Here is a 16,283-nt window from a genome sequence, read left to right as displayed (position 1 = left end):
GGCCTGTGGGAGAGTCTCAGGACTCAGAGCGGCGCCGTGCAGTAAGGGTGTGAAGGGCCTGGGCTGGGCGTGGACTCCAGGGCGAGCTTCCTGGAGGAGTACACTGAGCTGTGCTTGGTTAACCCGGGAGAAGGGCCCCTAGAGTCCGTCACGCAGGCCTCTGCGCGGTGGTGGTGGTGGTGGGGAGCTCCCGCAAACCTTGGCGAGGGAAGAGCGGAGTTGGCCTGGGTGGGAGGGACCATCGGGCTGGTTCGGGGATGTGGCGGGGGAAGTTGGTGCGGACCCAGGTGATGCAGCTCCTTAAATGGGGAGGCTGGGACACTCAGAGAGGTGGCCCGCGGACCGTGCGCGCAGCTGCCCCAAGCCAGCCCGCAGCGCGATCGGCCGTGACTGCGCCAACTACGTGTGGGGGGCTCGGGGCGGCGGCCGGACAAGGAGCGGTCCCGGCGCCCTCCGCTCCCCCAACGCGCAGTTGTTCTCCTAACTGTCTGCCGGGGCGCCTGTGATTGGCTGCAGACCGCTGGCCCCCACGCGGATTGGCCGCTCAGGCACAGGGGGCCTGGACCGAGGAGCAGAGTCCGCCCCCGAACCTTCAAATGGGAAGCCCCCGGAAAGTGCCCGCACATCCGAGGCTGTTCTGCAGACCCGCGGGGTAGGCGGACGGAGGGCGGTGAGCCGAGCACGAGGGCGCGGAGGCATTAGGGCCAGCGCAGGGCGCCGAACCGCTCGGCCGAGACACCGCTGCGCCCGCCCGGAGGCCCCGGGGCCGTCGGGCGTGCGTCTTGCCTCCAGCCATGGGGTCGGCGGCGCTGGAGATCCTCGGCTTGGTGCTGTGCCTGGTGGGCTGGGTGGGCCTGATCTTGTCGTGCGGGCTGCCTATGTGGCAGGTGACTGCCTTCCTGGACCACAACATCGTGACGGCGCAGACCACCTGGAAGGGGCTATGGATGTCGTGTGTGGTGCAGAGCACGGGGCACATGCAGTGCAAGGTGTACGACTCGGTGCTGGCGCTGAGCACCGAGGTGCAGGCGGCGCGGGCGCTCACGGTGGGCGCCGTGCTGCTGGCACTCGTCGCGCTCTTCGTGACCCTGGCGGGCGCGCAGTGCACCACCTGCGTGGCCCCTGGGCCCGGCAAGGCGCGCGTAGCCCTCACCGGCGGCGCGCTCTACGCGCTCTGCGGGCTGCTGGCGCTCGTCCCGCTCTGCTGGTTCGCCAACATCGTGGTCCGCGAGTTCTATGACCCGGCGGTGCCCATGTCGCAGAAGTACGAGCTGGGCGCGGCGCTGTACATCGGCTGGGCCGCCTCAGCGCTGCTCATGTGCGGCGGCGGGCTCGTGTGCTGCGGAGCCTGGGTCTGCGCCGGCCGCCCCGACCTCAGCTTCCCCGTCAAGTACTCGGCGCCGCGGCGGCCCACGGCCAGCGGTGACTACGACAAGAAGAACTATGTCTGATGGTGCCGGGCACGGCGGGGCCCCTCGCACCAGCCACGCCCGCGAGCGGGAGGACTGGCCTCCACCCGGCCGTGCCGCGCACAGGCTCCGCGGAATGCCCATCTCTGCGCCCGCCCGCGGCCCGCCAACGGGACCCTGCCCGCCCCCGCAGCCCGTCCTCTCTGACTGCCGCTAGCTGGGCCTTGGGCCGCGCGCTGCCCTGAACAGGCGATGCGCCCTTGGGAGGTCTTCCTCCGTTTCTTTTTCCGTGCGCAGTGCTGGCTCCAACGTGGGCGGGGCGCGGGTTTCTTCGGCTGTGGGGGCACTGGACTGAAGATGCTGCTTCTCTCCCTGACCCTTGGGGTCTTGGATGCCCCCATACTCTCCAGCGGCTCCTGCTGATTCCAGAGGGGCTGATGCAGAGCCCAGGACCCCCAGCCTGGGCTGCCTGAGGGATGTGTACTGCTGGCCTTTACCCCATCAGCCAGGCCTGGGCCCGGGGGGACCAAGAGATCGGCCTGGACCTCCCTGCCTCACCCCAGCAGCTCCCCAGGCGAGGCTTATGGGCACCAGAGCCCGCGTGTGGGGCTGGGGCTCTGCTCTCCTCTGCAGCTTGGCGGGGAGGGTAAGAATTCGCTTAGTAAATGGTTTCAATACCCTCCCAGCTGTGTCCTGTCCTCTGTCAGTCTCTGCCTGTGTCCAGCACCCTCCCTTCATCCATCCACCCACCAGCTCCTCCCCAAAAGGCTTCTGTGGGGACTTCCCAGAGCTGGCCCCTGGCTCCAGAATATCCCATGGCCTTTTATCAAGTCTTCTCTGCCACCTGGTCACCTTTCCTGAATGAGAAACAGCCACAGCTCACTGCCACCCAGGAAGGTGAGATCTGCAATCAAAAGAGCCACTGCTGAATCAGGGAGCTGGGGGGGAGGGGGGATGTGAGGCAGACCCTAGCAGAGGTTGCAGGCTGGAACCCCCACCCCTGACTCAGCCAGTGCTTGGTTTTGGGATGCAGGAAGTACTGGGGGTAGGCTGCCAGGCTGCTGGCTTTGCCTAGAAGAGGCTGGTCTGAATCCACCTGCCTTCTCAGGGCTCGCCTATCTCTGGGTCACATCAAATGACCAGACAGACATCTGTACAATACCAGCTGGGTGGGCCCTTTCTACCAAGGGTGCAACGGAACGGGTCAATCCAGAATGTGTGCTGGGCTCTAGCAGAGCTGGCTGGAGGTCAACAAGCACCTTGCCATGGGGAGGAGGCACCTGTGGCCAGTTGCCCAGAGAGTGCCCGGGCTGGGCCCCAGCCCCTCTGTCCTGGCTCTTCTGCCAGCCTCAGTGTGGGTCTGTGCAGGGCCCATGCCCACCGAGCTGGCTTGGCGACCAGCCGACTTGTGCTGACCATCAGTACCTCTGTGCCAGGCCCTACTGGGAGCACCCTGAGTGACTCTCTTGTGGGTGGGACCCCTGGGAGCCAGGGCTGGCCCTGGCCAGGCACCTGGAGATGGGGGTCCCAGGAGGGCAGAGCATACCAGAGCTGTATGTTATAGCTACCAAGAGCTCAATGCTTCCAGCTCTAATTCTAGACACTTTGAATTAATGCATTTTGACTGTCTGCCAAAGGGCGGGGCATGAGAGAGCAGTGGACAGGTGCAGGGGCTGCAGGGAGGAGCTCCAAGCCCAGTCAGTGGGACAGCTTGGCACCTGCCACCAACGCCAGCCTTGGGGGCCCTGTCCAGAAATGCCTGGGCTGCATCCAGTGGCAAGGAGTCTCCCAGGCCTGGCCAGGATCCCACGTGGTGGGAAAGGGGGAGAACCTGAGGACATGGGCTCAGAGGGGCTCAGGACAGCTGCTGTGGACACTGCCCTGAATCCCAGGAGTTCCAGTGGAACCAGCAAGTGGGAGCCTGAGCTCCCGACGACAGGATGAGCTGCAGAGGGATGGGCCCCATGGCGCAGAGGTCCTCAGCAGTGAGCCCATAGCAGCCCTGCCTGGGCCTGTGCACCAGGGACCAAGAACAGCCCTGGTGTGCAGGAGTGTGATCTTGGCTCTTGGCAGGGCTGGAACAAAGGTCCTCACACTGCTGCTACCGGCCGCGGGGGCAGCCAGTGCCAGGTACAAGGTGTTTGGACAGAAGCGCCAGCCCGAGGCGGCATCCCACACAAGCCCAGAACTCGCCGACTCCTTCAGGCCCCAGGCATCAGCTGCACAGCCCCAGCTTTCACAAATGGTGGGGAGCTTGAGGGTCCTGGGGGAGCCAGGCTGCCGCCTGACCAGGAAGAGCAGGAAGGGCAGGAGCAAACTCCACTGCCAGAAGTCAGGCGAGAAAAGCTGACCTCTAGTGCTGCTGACCCCGCTGTGCCCACTGCCCCTTCTCAAGGGCCACCCGAGACCTGGCCTCACACACTCATGTCCTCAGTTCCGGGTCACTCTTTCTGGGCCTTTCTCCACCAACCGGAAGCCTTCCCAAACCGCCCTGAGTCCTCCAGCCTGTGGCCCCAGGCGCCACACCCAGGCCCCATCTCTCCGGCTCGCCTGCTTCCCTGGCAGCTCCGCCCCAGGCGGGGGCCACAGACGGCCTCAGCCACTTGTGTGAGCAGCTCTTTCCTCCCCGAAGGGCAGGAATGGCATCCTCTGCACCTCCATATGCTTTGGGGACAGATGGGAGAGTGGGACCAGCTGGTCCCCCGCTCCCCTGAGAATCTGTTCTGAAGACTCTGGAGCTTGTTGAGATCCTGTCCAGCAGACCTTCTGTGACAAGGCGCAGGTGAAGCCAGCCTTGGGGGTACAGTGCCTCCACCTGTGGCCCCTCAGCCAGCCCTGCCATTCCCGGCTTAGGGCCTCGCCCTTGCTATTGCTGCCCAACTTGCCCAGCAGCCTGGCAGTGCCTGCTGTGTGCCTGCAGGGGTGAAGGGCGCCTGGACAGCTTCGGGGGGCAGGGGCAGGCTCGAGATGGGAGCACGGTCAAGATGGTGGACTTGAGATGCTGCCAAAGCCAGGTGGACAGGGGGCAGTGGTAGGAGGGTGGACAGAGCAGGTCCTGGCTGGCATCACTAGGCAGTGGGTCAGCACAGCTGCTGTGTGAAGAACTAGGTGCTAAGGGGCCCAGCGTCTGCCTACTGCTGTCCAGGGAGCCTGGAGGCCACCCCCTGTGCTGACTTCCTGCCAAGGCTCGAGGGTGCCCAGGGCACAGGAGCAAGGCTCCCCTGGACCCACCGAAGGCGCAGGGCATGACCAAGCGCCGGCCCTGTGACCAGAGCCAAGACTGGAGCACTGAACCGAAAATAAGCATTTTATTCCATTAAAACCAACTGCTCTGACTCTAAAATTATGTCCTAACTTACAATCCAAATAAAAGCCAGTTAATATAAATAAGGAGGAGGAGGTCATTTCTGAAGAAATCAGACTGGAAAAGAGAAAAAGAGAAATAAGTAAATTTCAAACATTCTGATGTCTCCCCAAATCAAGCAAACTGTCCAGGCCTTCCCTTGGACATGCTGGGCGTTGCTTCTGCGCAGCCTCCACCCCTCACGGGGGGAGCAGGGGGAGTCCATGGGCGGAGGGCCACCCCAGAACTGCCGAGGCACCTGCTGTCCCCACTGCAGCCCCTGGCTGGGTCCAGGCTGCTGTCCGCTTGAGAACCCCCCAAGGCCGCACAGCCCCCAGCACTGTCTCTTTGCAGACCCTGCCCAGCGACCTGTCCAGCCCCCGACCTGAGGTGCCCTCACAGGGTTTCTCCTCTTGCCTAGGGCATCTCCCCTGGTCCCCAGCACACTGCTCCTCATCCTTCCCGGCTGGCCCCTGCACTCTGTCTTGGTGGCAGGACACAGCAGCGCTGGTATCATCACCGAGCAGTCGCAGGGCAGGGGTACACCTCAAATGCCAGCCCCACTGCCCGAGAGCCCCACTTGCAACCTTTGACTTGGTCATAAACATACACCTCTGCCCCCACCTGAAGGCCCTGTGCTCAGCACTTGTTGTCCAAGGGGTGTCAGCCCCATTTCAGATGAGGAAGCAGGTGCAGCCTGGTGAGGTACCCGACAGACCTTGCTGAAGATCCAAAGGGCCTGACCCCAGAGCCCCTCTTCCACATGGGCCCTGTGTGCCCCGGCCCACCCTGAGAGGGCGTGTGGGGTCCCTGATGCCCCCTATGCCATTCTCGGCAGAGCCCACTTGGGCTCGACAGGGGAATGGGTGCCTGCACCCCTGCAGCTTCTAGCTCACTGTGGGAGTGGGGAGCGGAAAGACCCTGGCCGGCACGAGGGGATCCCTATGTCACAGCCTGGGCTGGGCGTGGGTGCCCACTGTGTGAGGGGCCCTGGGCTGAGAAGTGATCACTAGACACCAATCAGACCCTCCCACCCATTTCCCAAGGGGCCCTTCAAGAAAGAGGTGGCATGTGGGGCACAGGGGAGAGCCCCGGCTGTTGAGCTCACAGTGGACTGTTAGTGACTGCATGCTGGCGCAGGCTTACACAGAGCAGACATTTTGTGATTCTCAGCTGAGTGGCTGCCAACAGCTTTCATCTCTCAAAAGTCAAGCGCACGAGAGCCGGGATAAACGCCTCTGCGGGCCCCAGCCCAGAGCCTGACATGAGGCTGCAAGAGGTAGCAAGGCTCCAGGTGGCCCCCTAGGGGTGCCCTCCTTCCCAGCAGAGCCAGGCGTACGAGTCACTGACACCCAGTCCGTGGTGTGGTCAGGAGAGGGTAAATGCCAGTTCTTTCTGAAGGGATCCCAGGAGCCTAATGAAATTAGCTCCCTCAACAACGCTCCATTGTGGCACTGCCACCAGGCCAGGGACAGACATCCTTGGGAAAAATGTGTTAGCCCCAAATCTCCTCAGGAGTTCTGTTCCCAGGAGCTCTGAAACCCAAGTAGAAGCCTGGCTTGAGAAGGAAAGAAGCAGGGAAACCAAAACGGGGAGGCGGGAGGGGCCCTCTGTACACTTCAACAGGGTCGCTGCCTGCCGCCTCCAAGGGCCCCAGTGAACACCAGCACCCCCAACTCACCCTCAGGACAGGAGGGAAACAAGTGCATCCAGAAATTTGCTCCGATCTTCTGCTTTCAGCTCAATTACTTAAGTAATGAAAGAAAAACATCTTGTGAGACGGAGGAGTAGGGACAGGAGTGAGAAAAACAAGTCAGAGTATATTAACTCCCTCGTTTCGATCATCCAAGAGTGGAGTAACCTTCCAGCACATTCCAAAATGGAGTTGCCTCCTCAATGGCCTGGAATATTCTGGACTAATTCTCTGTCCCTCTGTATTCAATCCTCAGAAACTGCTGGCTGCCCTGTTGGTGAGGCTGGGGTTGTGGTCTGTGGGGAAGGCCCTCCAGACAGCCAGGTGACCAGCAGTGACAGCCAATGAAGGGGACCTGGGGGATGTGACGACTCAGAACACCACAGATCTGGGCAGAGCCCTGTGCCACGGTGGGGTGTGGGAGGCCCTGAGGAAGGGCAGGTCAGCCTTCTGTCTCGCTCTGGCCAGTCTCTCAGCTTCAGTGTTCTCTTCTGTAGAAGGGGGACATGATGCAAACTGCCCCTGTCCCTGGGGGGCCATGCGGCTCAGACAAGCATGTGGGCCCTCATCAGCCTGGGCAGAACTGGGCCCACCTGGTCCTGTAAGCCATTTGTGCCTCAGGCCATGGCTCTAGAAGCCCCAGGCCCAGCCCACCCAGGCTCCCTCTGACCTCAGGCGCTCCCCTCACACGGGAGGTCAAATCCTCCCACAAAGCCCAGCCCACAAACCTCCCTGTGCGGAGAGGCCGGGACATCCTGCAGGCCAGCCCACGCCCACCTCTGCTGCTTTGTGGGCATAAAACAGGACTCGGTGGGCTGCTGCTGGAGGTGAACCCACACCACACAGCCGCAGCCTGAGCTGGCCCAGCGAGAAGCTGACTCTGGACAACCGAGGCCACTGGGATGAAGACTGGACTCTGACTACAGTGACTGTCATTGTTAAGGACTCAGATGGTGATGATGCAAGAAAATGTCCTTCCTAAGACAGGGGTATTATGGGCTGAAGTGCATACCCCCCAAATTCCTATGATGAAGGCCTAACCCCAGCATCTCGGGGTGTGACTGTATTTGGATTTGGGGCTTTAAAGAGGTGATTAGGTTAAAGGAAGCCGTTAGGGCGGGCCCTAATCCAGTTTGGCTGGTGTCCTTACAAGAAGAGTACCTTAAGATACAGATACAGAGGGACGACCAGGTGAGGATACAGGGACTCAGCAGCTGTCTACAAGCCAAGGAGAGAGGCCTCAGGAGAAACCAACCCTGTGGACACCTTGATCTCAGACTTCCAGCCCCAAGAAAGGCGAGAAATACATTTCTGTTGTTTAAACCCCTCAGTCTGTGGGACTTTGTTATGGTAGCCTGAGCTGACCTAACACAAGGGGTGAAGTGTCAATATGTCTGTTTTACTTTAAAATCTGTTGGCAAGAAAAAAGCAAATATGGTCAAATGTGAACAGTGTTCCACACTGGCATCTGGAGAAGCCACAAGGTGGTGTGGGGGCCACTGGTCAGCCTGCAGGTGTGGACTCCTAAAGCCACCACCCAGGCCGGGTTCTTCCATTCTCTGGGCTCATGCAACACACGGGTGGGGCCAGTGCCCGAGCCATCACATAGGACCATGCGGCAGCCTCAGGCGGGACCCGTAGCTAGAGATGGTGCCCTTGGGTTGCCACAGGGTCTGCTGCTTGTGTACCCACAGAAGGGGCAGCAGACCCTGATGGGCCAGTCCTCCAGGCCTGTTGGTGAAGTGGCCTCAAGAGATGGATTATAAGGCTGGAGCCAGGTCTGCAGCTCCCTGGGCACCACTTGTTCTCCCTCCAAGCGCCTGCCCTGGGAGCCTGTCAGGGCCTAGACAGGAGGCACAGGACCCTCAGCATGCCTGCACTCCCTGAGCTGCCTGGTGCGGCCGGGCCCAGGGCTGGTTGTGGTAGGACGAGAGGTCTGCTCGCAGGGTGCCTCCAGCAAAGCCAGGTTCCCTGGTTCTGAAGCCAGCGATGACACTGAGGCCCAGCTCAGTGGACTCTTACCTGAGAGGTCGAAATGGTTGTGCAGTGTCCGGGAATTAGTGCCCTCCGCTGCCTTCTCAAACGCTCGCCCAAAAAAGCTGTGGACACACAAGAGGCACACTGGGGACCTGTCCACTGCAATGGACCCTTTCCACGTCCCCAGGACAGACACTAGAGGTGGCCCAGACTCTTCCCCGGCCGCCAGTTCTGCCTGTCGGCACTCGTGCTCCTTCCTGGGCCACTGACCTCTGAGACCTCACCCCTACTCACTGGACAGTCACTGTCTTTCACTGCTGCTCCATACCTGCATCCAGCCGAGCCCTTCTCAGCCTTCAGAGTGTAAGTATCCCTTTGCACCTCCCAGGGCTTCATGCCCACTGCCCGGACTGTGGCCTCCTGCGTGCCCAGCAGTGTGCTGGCAGCTAGGGTAGGCAACAGGCAGATGCTCAGTGGGAGCCATGCTGGGCTGGGGGTCTTAGAGAAGACCAGGTCCCACACACAAGGGTGGCACTGGGAGGAGCCTGCAGGGCCAGGCTGCAGCATGCAGCTGGAACTCGGCCCAGTGAGGGCAGGATGCAGGAGCACCCCCAGGTGTGGCCCAGCCAGAGCTGCCCAGAGGATGCAGGCTGGTGGAAAGACAGCCAGGAATACAGACCCACTCCCTGGGGGCTCAGGGCCACTATAGGAAAGGGCTGTCAGCAGAGGGAGAGTGTCATGAGGATGGGCTTTTGGGCCTGTCATGGAGGACAGACAGAGGGGCATGTGCTTTGAGCCTCCACAGCAACTCCCACACAAGACCGTGCCCATCGGTCAGAGCTAACCACTAATCAGCACAGCCACACACAGCGATGAACCGATGGTCAGTGAGGACGCAGGCAGCTGTGGTGGTCCACGGGGGAAGGGCTCCTGGCCGCCTTGGAATCCAGCCCAGGAGCCCCTGGCCAGCTCCAACCTGCACGACTGTGAATCTGAGACCCACAGCAGAGCTCTGGAAAGCAGCTCGGCAATATGGAAGGACTCTTCTTAAAAAAGTCCAGTCTCTCCCAACTTGCTCCTAAACAGCCTCTGCAGACACAGAGTCATGACAAAGCTCATGGTCAAGTCAAGGTCAAAGCTCATGACAGCAGAGCTGGGATTGATCCAGATCCAGGACCAGTGTCTTCCACGGCAAAGCCCGATGAGAGCTAAATGGGAAAAACAAGGGGCACAGGACACTGAGCGGTCTGTGGCCTGCAAGCTGCCCTGCTGGGGAGCTGGGTGGCGACATCCCACTGCCCACTGTCGCTCAGCATCTGACCAAGGTCACCTCTTGGGATGTGTTGGGGAGCACTGGGCCTGGGGCACTGACTTTGCCTGGGATGCAAAGACATCTAAGGATGGTGAGAGGCAGCCCCTGAGATTAGTCACCAGGTTCTCCATCTGTGCAGAGCATGCAGGGGCAGCAGGGAGAAGCTGGGGGAGCCCCTGAGCCCCTGCCTGCAGGCCGACAGCAGGCCTGGGTGGATAGGGCAGGAGGCAACCCAGCCCTGCTGTAGGAGGTGGGCAGATGCAGGGCGGGGGGGGCCAGAGAGAGGGTTACAAGAGACTTCTCAAAAGTGACAAGCTGTACACTCACAAGGTTCCTGGCATACTGTCTACAGTAACACAAAGTTGGGACACAGCTCGAACGTCCAACAGGAGACGACGGGCAAACGTCACCTCCACTTAGCAGACTACTTAACATCAGAAGTCACCTTCATAAAGACGTGCACCAAGAAGGGTGATGCTCAGCGAGAAAACAAGACACACACAGTAACCATACCACTGATGGAAGTCCAAATGTGTCTCCTGGACTTTCAACAGAGAAAAGGCTGAGGGAAGACAGGGAGCCACGACGCCGCGGCATGAGTGCTGGCAGCAGTTCTGCTGGTTTCTGCTGGGCGGGTGGGGCTGTGCTCTGAGAGGGGACACCCTCCACATGCTACCCAAACCATGGAGGTGTCAGTGAACCAGCTTCGGTACGGCAGGCAGCTGGGGTGGGCACATCCCCGCACCACACAGGAACTGTCTTGTATTTCAGCTCTCAGAACTGAACTTATAAATGTGTTTGGCACATGCCTAAATTTGAGATCCGGTGAGCAGTGAACTTGACTCTTGGGGATGTGGGTAGGGATCGACACCCTGCCCTGCTCCCCTCAAAGGTCGATGTGAGGCTCAGACAAGATGGGCAGTGATCATTCACAAGGGTTTTGAAGACAATGCGCACAGCTGGTCTCGAGGAACCTTACAGGTGAGGCCTAATTTCTGGGGTGGCTGATCTGAGACCCCTCATATTTTCAGTGCAAACTTTTCACTCCTCAGAAGAGGGTTCAGGCCCTGGGAGGGCTGGGGTTCCTGCCCGAGGCTGCAGAGAGCCAGGGCCCCTCACCACACTTCACTGCAGGCCCAGCCCATCCTCGGGGTGTCTGACCTGGGTGCTCCTGGGGGAGCCAGACACCCTTGCCTGGGCAGCCTGGGACAGTCCAGCTCGGGGTCGGGGGCGGCGCATGGCACATCCACTGCCACCCCTATGCTCCCCTGCACCAGGCTGGGATGGGGGCTACTGAGAGGCCTCAAGTTCACTTAGAGCAAAACCTTAATAACCTGGAGCCCAACACACAGAGCACCCCTTAGTAAGCCCGTGTGCCGGTGTCTGTGGTGCACTTTTAGAATGAGGTCCTGACAACGTGCTACCAGGATCTGAGACACGCCCCGCAGGGGACCAGGCAGGCACAGTTCATGGCCAGCCCTGCCACGTACCAGCCCACCCTCCTGTCCTTGGGGCTCGCCTGCCTCCTGCACCTCCGCAGGCTGGACCTGGGTGCTGCTCACCTGTCGTGTCCTGCTTGGTGCACGTGCTTGATGCTGACCCAAGACTGTCTTCATTGACTCCATTACTCATTTAGGAATGCAAACTAACAGCATTCAGAAGTCCAGTCAAGGGGTAAGGCAGAGGCTTGATGGCTAACCTGCCTCCCACGCACTTAAGCCCTCACAGCCCTGCCTCGTGGTGGAAAAGGCTGTCCTTGGAGTGGCACTGAGGGCAAACATCACTCGACTCAGCAGGGCCCACGGGCCAGTGACACCCCTGTGGCTCCCAAACTCCCAGGATGAGTGGAACCCAGCTCACTTCTTTCTGTCCGAGCTGTCGGTCTCTGGGGGAATGCCCACCATAGTCACTGTGCCCTGTTCCACGCTCAGGGGGGCAGCCATCACCAAGGGCAGCAACTTGCAGCGCCGGTTCTTTGTCTGCAGAGGCAAAGTGCATTCTCAGCTCGGGCCCTGTGGGGTGAGCACACCGATCGGCGCCCAGGAGCCCTGACAGCGCCAGCCACTCACTCCCCCAAAGCCTCCAGGGCCTTCTTTTCACCAGAGATGCTCAAGTCTCCATGCAGCCGCCCCTAGGCCGTGACACCATGTCCCCAGCCTCTTTCTGTGCCCTGAGCCCAGCCCCACTGCCCCTTGGCTGTTCCCTCCCTCACCTCCCTTAGGTCCTGATGCAGTTGTTACCTCCTCCAGGAGGCACTCCCCAACAACGCCTTCTCCCTCATCCTGCTTCATCTTTCCATGGTGTGTGCCACCACCTGACACTGCACATACTCAGTCCTCGTCTGTCACCCTCGCCAGCACGTGTGCTCCCTCAAGGTGGAGACTTGAGTGTTTCCTTCACTGATGTGCCCACTGCACCCACACCCTACACAACGAAGGTGACCAACTGTCCCAGTTTGTCCAGGACTAAGGGACGTCCTAGGACATGAACTGGGATGGTTGGTCACCCTACGACATCAGAGCCTGGCAGGTGGTGGTTGCTGAATAATCAGATAAATGATGGATCCTGTGAGGTGAGTGTTCGGTCACCCATTTTACAGATGAAGAAACCGAGGCTCAGAGGTCAAATAACCGACCTCACATCACAGGACTAGTAAACGAGGAGGCTGAGATTTAAACCCAGTCTGGACTGGGGACTTGGAGCTCATGTTTTGTTCCTAGTTCATCTTTTGTCCTCACTTGACTGTCTTCATGTAACACTCAGATAATCGTTTTATTGGTCAGTTCAGCAGAGATAATCTCAACCTCCCAGTAAACATCTTGTTTAAAGCCGCTCCAGTATACAGCCTCATGGGATTGTTGAAAGGTGCGGATCATCCTTTCTGCGACCATGCCCAGGGATGAGCCTGACATAGCTGGGTAGGACCCCTGCCCAAATGCCAGCTGAGTTAAGGGGTGTCACGGGCCAAGGCAGAAGGGTGCTAGGCTGTACAGAAGACAGAACTACGCACAGAAAAGGGAAAGTCAGCCCAGAAAACAAACTTATTCTAGGAAGCAAGTCTGTCCTACAACCAACCTCATCTTTCCCTGATCTGCCACAGTGAGTGCAAGCCCAAGCCCCACAGGCTCCATGAGGCTCCCTCTACTCATCTGAGCGATCTGGGTGGTGGGTGAGTGACAAAATCAGAGCTTATGGGAACCAGAAGGTTCCCAGGGGTTAGCTGAAGAAAACACAGCTTAGAAAAAGTGAGGGATTTGTCCAGACCCCACAGCCGGCAAACTGCCACTGATACCCCAAGGCCAGCTTCTGGAGCCCAGTCTGAGCACTGCCCGAGTGCCCACATTCCAGCACCCACCCATGCGGCTCCTCACCGAGCACACAAACGATTTGAGCAGGTGTCTGCTGAGCAGGCTCAGGGATGCTGGCTTGGAGAACAACACCAGGTCCGGAGTGCCCTGGCGGGGAGGAGACAGAGATGGTTAGAGGGGGCCACCAGCAGGCACGGCCCAGTGCCCGTGTGTCCGCAAGAAGCCTGACCTCCATGAGGGAGCAGTAGAGGAAGGGCCCTTGGGAGATGACGAGGTTGGTGCAGAGGCAACTGGCGATGGTCTGCTGCGTGGCTCGCAGCTGCTTCTTGGCGAGTTCCAGGCCATGGTACAGCTTGTCCAGGTTACTCCTGTAACACAGCAGACACACAGCTGCAGCACGGAGTCACACTTAGAACACCTTGTTCCTGCGTCAGGAGGGGGTGTAGGGATGAAAGTTCATTTCTCCCCCTCCTGAGTCTCCTTTCATGTGAAAGGAATAAAAAATGTATAAACCCACAGTGATGGACACGAGAAATGGGAAGGGGTGCTGGCACCAGAAGACAGGAGACTGAAAGCCCACAGAGGGAAGACTGCCCAGCAGGCCCTAGCAGGTGCCTGGAGGGCTCTGAGAGAGGAGGGCCTTGGGCAGGGGCTGGGGGAAGGACCAGGGACCCAATCACCTGACAGGTGGATTTTACCCTTCCCCCACAAAAAGGAGTACATTAAAATGAACCCCGTGGTGAAGTGAGGTCCCCAAGCAAAGCCTGTGTACCTAGCAGTTAAGGGTCCCAAAATGTCACATTAACTCCCCGCTCGCCAAGATGAAGTGATGCCTTCCGGCCAGTAGGTTGTGCCCAGAGATTCAGGGTTCACCAGGCTTCCACAGCCCCCCTCTTGACTGTGAAGGACCATCAGACATTCGAGAAAGACCTGTGGCCTGACAAAATGATCCTAAGGAAACAGGGATAATTTGGAGAACAAAAGAAAACTTAACACAAATTCACTCAAAGCCTAGAGGATCAAGTCAAGAAAAGCTTCCTTAACATCAATAACAAGACAAAGACATGGAAAATATAAGGCAAAAGTCAGAGACAGAGTATCTTTCCAGGAAGTCTAGGAGAATAAAAACAGTGATGTATGTGGGGGGAAGTCATAAAGCAGTAGCCCAAAAGCATTCCCAAGCTGAAATACACAGGCCTTGACTGAAAGGGCTCACCTAAAACTTAGTGCAATCCATGAAACAAGATCTGCCCTAGACACGTCACTCTGAGGCTCTAGGACACTGAGAATAAAAGGCCCTGAAAGCTTCTTCAGGCAAGGTGGGGCATAGTCACAAAGAAACAAGAACCAAAATGGCTCAGACTTCTCATTAGCACCACTGGCTGCTGGAAGACAGAGGAGCAAGAGAATCCACATTCAACAGGAAATTACCTTCAACCTTAAATTCTATTTGAGCTAAACCAGCAATCAGATAAGGGCAGAACAAGCATATTGTCAGACATGCAAGAACTCAGAACGTTTACCTCACATGTGTCCTTTCTTTAAAAATGACTCAAGGGGCCGGCCCCATGGCTTAGTAGTTAAGTTCACATGCTTCAGTGGCTCGGGGTTCGGTCCCCAGGCGCAGACCTACACCACTCGTCGGTGGCCATGCTGTGGCAGTGACCCACATACAAAATAGAGGAAGACTGGCACAGATGTTAGCTCAGGGAGAATCTTCTTCAAGCAAAAAGAGGAAGACTGGCAATGATGTTAACTCAGGGCGAATATTCTTCAAGCAAAAAGAGGAAGATTGGCACAGATGTTAGCTCAGGGCGAATCTTCCTCAACAACCACAAAAAACAACCAAAAAGACTGACTCAAAAATTTTGCTCTTGGGGGCTGGCCCCGTGGCTGAGTGGTTAAGTTCGTGCGCTCCGCTCTGGTGGCCCAGGGTTTCACGGGTTCGAATCCTGGGTGCTGACATGGCACTGCTCATCACGCCATGCTGAGGCAGCATCACACATGCCACAACTAGAAGGACCCACAACTAAAAATACACAACTATGTACCGTGGGGCTTTAGGGAGAAAAAGGAAAAATAAAATCTTTAAAAAAAAAAAAATTTTGCTCTAGCAAAACAAAGGAGTGAAAAAACAAAGACAAGGATCCCAAGAAATGGGAGACCTAAGCCAGGGGCACAGTCCAGGGCCATCAGTGGTGGCAGCAGGCAGCAGGCCTGGAAAGCTGCGGGTCCAGGCTGGGGTCAGGACACAGAGCCCTAGGCTCTCCTGGATGAAAGGTGCTCCGGGGGTACCTGCTGGGAGGAGAACTGGGGAAACTGAATATGATAAAGGAGGCAATTAACAGTTCCAGGAAGACAAAGAGCTGCACCAGAAAGTATGGTACCACTGCACATGATCGATTCTGGCATATTTTATTAGCTCAATGAAGTAACACCATTGATTTTCACCATTTAGAATCAACCTATAGCCAAAGATGAGGTGACTTGCATTCTATTCTCTAATCCAAGATTAAGTGTTATCAACCTTGAAAATGTAAAAATAGATTTCAGAAACTGTGAGGTGTGGGGAAGGAGAAAAGTAGGGATGCTAACATCTTTTTCTTACGCAGTAGGGAGACAAGAGACACTGGCGAGAGAACAAGGCATAAGAATGTTAAAGTTACAAAGCAGCTAAAAATAGTGCATAACTATACCGACAGGAGGGGCAGGAGCAGAAAAGTGGGATGAATGCTCTTTTGTCATAGCAGGAAGTCAGAGACAATGGCTAACAGTGACCCATCAACTCCAGGACAAAGGCGGCAGCATTGGTAATAGTTTTTGGATTTCCTCATATTTCTAGACAAAAATCGACAGAGTAACTACATAACAAAACCAAAAACTAGGACTCACATTTACAACACAATAAGGGAATGAGGGAGCACCACAGACTCCAAAATCTAAGCAGGTGGAAAGAGACCACCAACTGGCCACAAGACTGGCATATTGTTGGTGTCAGTGTGGGAGGGAGTAGAGAAGCACTGAGACCTAAGAATGAGGAGAAACCCCAGGCAACTGGGGAACTGTGGCTAAAACTGAGAAGGGTTTAGCCCTGTCCAAGAGCAGATGAGTGCAAGGGCCCGTGGGAAAGTGCAAGGGGCATGGTAAAGACCAGGTGGCCGGGGCAGTCTAGCCCCTGGAAGTCCCACCTGACCGGCCAGAGCTCTTCTCCACACTGGGCCTCTCACTGAGGAGAAAGTGC

General features: G+C 57.9%; 2 protein-coding genes across 2 annotated transcripts in view; one reads left to right on the top strand and one right to left on the bottom strand.

Annotated features, from left to right (window-relative positions):
• The first annotated feature begins 231 nt into the window (after positions 1-231).
• On the top strand, positions 232-2,091 carry CLDN5 (claudin 5). The gene has a single exon (XM_046640424.1). The coding sequence runs from the start codon at positions 795-797 to the stop codon at positions 1,449-1,451; it is 657 nt and encodes a 218-aa protein (XP_046496380.1). The 5' UTR covers positions 232-794; the 3' UTR covers positions 1,452-2,091.
• Positions 2,092-5,822: 3,731 nt separating this feature from the next.
• CDC45 (cell division cycle 45) overlaps positions 5,823-16,283 on the bottom strand; it is a 35,940-nt gene continuing 25,479 nt past the window's right edge. Inside the window, exons 14-18 of the mRNA XM_046640470.1 lie at positions 13,272-13,410; positions 13,106-13,189; positions 11,595-11,713; positions 8,468-8,544; positions 5,823-6,500 (exon numbers count right to left, since the gene is read on the bottom strand). Of these exons, the coding sequence (XP_046496426.1) occupies positions 6,436-6,500; positions 8,468-8,544; positions 11,595-11,713; positions 13,106-13,189; positions 13,272-13,410 (484 nt within the window). The 3' untranslated portion in view covers positions 5,823-6,435. The remainder of the gene's footprint in view (positions 6,501-8,467; positions 8,545-11,594; positions 11,714-13,105; positions 13,190-13,271; positions 13,411-16,283) is intronic.

Source organism: Equus quagga, chromosome 15, assembly GCF_021613505.1.
Source record: "Equus quagga isolate Etosha38 chromosome 15, UCLA_HA_Equagga_1.0, whole genome shotgun sequence".
NCBI classification, from domain to species: Eukaryota; Metazoa; Chordata; class Mammalia; order Perissodactyla; family Equidae; genus Equus; species Equus quagga.
Note: the sequence above shows the minus strand (reverse complement) of the source record. Positions and strands in the feature narration are given on the sequence as shown.

Bases quoted from the DNA above. Each gene is read 5' to 3' on its own strand.
- CLDN5 (XM_046640424.1), top strand. From the start codon at position 795: ATGGGGTCGGCGGCGCTGGAGATCCTCGGCTTGGTGCTGTGCCTGGTG.